Raw genomic sequence first — 4,925 nt, forward strand, 5'->3', positions numbered from 1 at the left:
AATCTAATCTATAAAAAAAAGTGCAGAATTCAAGCAGCATCATTAGTGAAACATACCTCAATCTATCAAAAAGGATCAATCCATCCATTGTCTACAGTATAATTACTTATCCTTCGAGGGTTGCAGGGGGCTCAAGGCGATCTCAGCTGACATTGGGCACAAGGGCTGAAATATACACACAGAAAGACCATTCGCGCTCACAGTCACATCTACAGTGTGGTATTGCTACTTTAACTTAAGTAACAGATCTGAGTACTTCCACCACAGGATCTGAGCCACAGCCCATAGTACTTCTGGCCTCCGTCTCCTGGTCCGTCAGGACAATAGAGGTTAGATTCTGTAGGGTTTTTGAATAACTGTCTCATATATTTTGCAGGTGGGTCAGCCCCTCTGGCAGCATCGGTGGACTACAGTCCCCACATTCCTCAGATAGGATGTTTCTGTGGGCAGGAAGTAAAGCAACAGATGGAAGAAGTGACCGCAGGTATTGAATACTGCCTTGCTCAGTTTGTTTCAATATTAATGCAAAACTATGTTCTAGAAAAGGCTACATTTTCTGAAGAAAGTGTAAGTTTGCTGGACATAACAGGTTAAAATGTTAAAATGAAAAGTAGTTGACCTCATAGAAAATCACTGACGCAGTTAGATGATGTAACAAATTACAATTTCAGTTCAAGTTCAAGCATCAGAGATAAGTATGTGCTAATTGAAGTGCCAGTTAGTATGTAAGCAGTGACAACAGTTTAACATGTCAGTTGGAGTATTTTAGCAGTCAAGGCCAAAAGCAGTTGAACTGTCAGTTGAAGAGATCAACACACTTAAATTATCACTTTAAGTGTAGTGAAAGTATCAGTAAAAAAAAAAAAAAGGGGCAAGACAGTGTGTAATGACACACCTTTATAGTAATAAAACATGAGAAACATCAGTAATAAAAGTAGATGATCTGAAATGAATCTAAAATTAGATACATATAATACATGAATGTAAAAAAAATAGATGAGTAAAATTCTGATTTAAAGACTTAATAAAAATAACAGTAAAGCCAGTCTACAGAAGTTGGCTTCCAGAAGTAATTTAAAAGAAGACAAATGATTTAATTACCTGATGTCATGATGGGTAATTATTATCCCTTAAGGATTGGCTTAAGAACATCTAGCACAGTTTTATCATGAGGGTATCATGTAGCATACTGGTTCATAAGAAGGTAAAGGTTCTATAAGGTAAACATGCAGACACATACCTGCATTAAAAAAAAGTGTTCAAAAGTCTGTGGTAGCCAGTGCAGGAATCACCATCATTATTGCATAGTGATGCCAAATGCCTCGCATGTAATGACTCCCCCATGAACCTATTATATAAGGCTCAGCTGCTTTAATATTAATTCATCTAATATGAAGGAGGCAGATACTGTGCAATCACACAACCTATAGTTCTGAACATTCTGAGCTTCTCAGGTCTCAGCACACAGTTCCCTATTTCGTGGACCCTGCAAACGAGTGGGCAGTGCAAGGACTAAAGGCAGGTATTACATTGATAGACATAGTTCAAGCTTAACTCTCGCCAAAATGCAACCTAGGGTCTTTTTGTGAATGTACCTGAGTCAAACTTTCATGTAAAAGCATATTTAGGACGGAAGCGTCACTTTTAAGGTTTACTTCTGACTTACTTCGTTTTTGGGTAAAATGGAATGGGAGTCCTAGGGGCACTTTTATACTAGCCTCAAAATAGCTATTTTTAAAACACTAAGAAGGCTCAACACAACCTGAAACTTTGCTCCAAGTATCACCAGGGGCTCTACACCTTAACGAAAGCATTGACAACATTGTTTGTGTACCCAGAGTTTACTAAAAAGAAAGGTTTTGAGCAACTCACTGTAGCTGTTGTTCTTCCGGTCGCCGTCTATCAAGCCAGTCATAAATAGTCGAGGGAGGAGAGTAAAGATGGAAAGCTCCTAAAGCTTAGTTCCATATAAATACACGGATAATTTGTTGTCGTTAGTGAAAAACAATATTGACCTTGTAGTTGAAAAAGGAGCCTCATATAAGAATGACATTTCCTCCTATGGAGTCTGTTCATTCGCATTCGGAGAGCGCCTATTTTTGACTGGGAAAATGGCGGATAACATAAACAACAACTGCTAACGTGAGTTGCTCAAAACCTTTCTTTTTAGTAAACTCTGTGTACAATGTTGTACACAGATGTACACAATGTTGTCAATGCTTTCGTTAAGGTGTGGAGCCCCTGGTGATACTTGGAGCAAAGTTTCATGTTGTGTCGAGCCTTCTTAGTGTTTTAAAAATAGCTATTTTGAGGCTAGCATAAAAGTGCCCCTAGCACTGCCATTCAAAAGGCCATTTGACCGAAAAACGAAGATACGGTAAATCTTAAAAGTGACGCTTCCGTCCTAAATATGCTTTTAAACGAAAGCTTGAGTCGGGTACATACACAAAAAGACCCTAGGTTGCATTTTGGCGAGAGTTATGCTTTAAAGGACACCACAGAGTGTGTCCTGTTGCTCCGCTTACCGAGTGTGAAGAGAACTAGCACCAAAATAATATAATCTTTCTTTCTCGATGGATGATTAAATGCTTTAACATCAGTTGGTGATTTATATTTTTTTTTTTAAAGGAGATTGCATTTTACACTATAGAAGGTCTAGAAATGTGTCCAATGTTGACTGTAAAACATTTCAAACTTCTAAGGGACATCTCACACGTTAACCTTTTTTAGTTCCATCTACCAGAAGTTCCGTGAATATGATGTCCTGGACAAGAGGAAGACGATGACAGCTCTTAGGGCAGGAGAGGACAGAGCCATACTGCTGGGCCTCAGCATGGTCGTCTTCTCTGTCATGATGTACTTTGTCCTGGGAATCACCATACTGCGCTCTTACTCTGACAGGTAATAACAAGTCACAAAGTCACTAGTCGATATCGACGACGTTCCGATTCCAGGATTGTTCAGGTGCCACCGGATATTCCGCCAGCTGTCCCTCTTTTTAGGCCAGATGTCCCACACCCTCCTCTTTCTTTGTGTTGTAATTTTAAACTCCGGTGGATTTCTGAGGACTATGGTTAACTGCTCCTCAGATCTCTGCTGGGTAAATCCAAACAGCTAGCTAGACTATCTGTCCAATCTGAGTTTTCTGTTGCAAACCTAAAACAACTTTGGAACGTAAACATGTTCCACCACAAAGTTCTTTCCTGAGGCTATTTTGCAGAGGCACTGTCACTGCGTCCGGCGCTTAGCGCCACCCAAGGCAATGGTGATTGGTTTAAAGAAATGCCAATAAACCAGAGCACATTTTTCTCCCATCCCGGAATGCTATGTGGACTAGCCAGACCCTACAAGGTCACCTACAGACCGTTTCAGTATAGAAAACAGAATCTGACTTAATTTTGATTATTCATTCAAACCTTGTGTTGTTCTGCATAGTCAAACTCAGTGACTAACTCATTGAATGTGTGTTTGCAGCATGCATTGAAAAGAATTGCTCTTTCTCTACAGCGTGTGGACTGATGAGGCTAGCTGCACTATCGTGAACTCCACCATCGTGGGCGATGTCAACTGTTCATACAGCTGTGGAGCAGAGTGCAGGAAGCGTTCCCGTTATCCCTGTCTCCAGGTCTACGTGAGCCTCAACTCCTCAGGAAAGGTGCTACGACTGTTGCACAACGAGGAGACGCAGGACAGCAACCCTGAGGTCTGGACTGCAAATGGACAAAACACTTCTGTAATATTAAGAACACCTGGACTACCACACACACGAGCCAGCTCTACACAAATAAACAATGTCTTTTTTGTCTTCTCTTTTTTCTTCTTTCCTTCAGTGCTTCTACTTCCCAAAGTGCCGTAAGGACTATGCAGCCATGCATGTGATCATTCAGAACATTTCTGAGCGTCTCAGGTCTCAGCACACAGTTCAGTGTTTCGTGGACCCTACAGACAGAACTGACAGTGCCATCCTGACACAGATCTACGGTCGGGTTGCTGTCTTCCACTCCCTGTTCTGGCCAACCTGCACCTTGATTGTAGGAATCATTATCATTGCCATGGTGAAGCTGACCCAGTACCTGTCCATCATGTGCGAGCGACAAAGCCGCATTAAGAAGTGAAGGAAGTTCAAAAGGAAGTTCCTGTTATATGGACATGGGGACAACTGAACCAGCTTCATGGGGGCAAGACAGAAAGACAGAGGAAAAAGCTGTTTCATGCCCAGAAGTGGTCTGTCTGTGACAGCTGGAATGTTGGGGTTCAAAGACATGCATCAGTGACAATCTAATTTAAAAGCAGCTAAAACGAGAAGCATATACTTTTGAGAGTGTGTAGTAAGTGTATTTCCCAAAAATGTTGAACTATTTCTTTGAAAGGGGACATATCAAAAATACTGTTTTTCAGTGCTTGTGCACATACCTTTGTGTATCCCGGGTACCTACCAACCCTCAAACTGTCAAATAAGACAACCCAGTTAGTTGTTTGTGGGCTGCCTAGATCTATACTAGAGGTTCTTAACGTTTTCTAGCCAATGTTGCCCTTACAAGATAAGAGAATTTTCCGGGGACCCCCTCATGTATGTTTTTACACTTGTATAGTCTTAGTATGGATTTCTTTGATTGGAACATAATCTGTGAACTATCATAGATTTTTTTTTGATTAAAATATTATTTTTTACAACATCAATTGCATTTTTTATATCATAATTTAAATAAATTATCAAAAAACTTTTTACAAACCCCCTGGTAGAGTCGTGTCGCCATCTTCCACTCCCTGTTCTAGCAAACCTGCACTTTGATCGGAGGAACCATTATCACTGCCATGGTGCAGCTGACCCAGTACCTGTCCATCATGTGCGAGTGACTAAGCCACATTAGGAGGTAAAGAAGTTCCTCTTATGTGGACATGGGGATAGCTGAAGCAGCTTCATG

General features: G+C 40.8%; 1 protein-coding gene across 1 annotated transcript; it reads left to right on the forward strand.

The window, feature by feature from the left end:
- Window positions 1-382: 382 nt before the first annotated feature.
- On the forward strand, window positions 383-4,666 carry s100p (S100 calcium binding protein P). Its single transcript, XM_078259501.1, has 4 exons — window positions 383-484; window positions 2,731-2,901; window positions 3,508-3,703; window positions 3,831-4,666. Exons 1-4 carry the CDS (start codon window positions 435-437, stop codon window positions 4,113-4,115), a joined length of 702 nt encoding a protein of 233 aa, XP_078115627.1. The 5' UTR covers window positions 383-434; the 3' UTR covers window positions 4,116-4,666.
- The last annotated feature ends 259 nt before the right edge of the window (window positions 4,667-4,925 follow it).

The sequence above is a fragment of the Sander vitreus genome, chromosome 9, assembly GCF_031162955.1.
Source record: "Sander vitreus isolate 19-12246 chromosome 9, sanVit1, whole genome shotgun sequence".
Taxonomy (NCBI): Eukaryota; Metazoa; Chordata; class Actinopteri; order Perciformes; family Percidae; genus Sander; species Sander vitreus.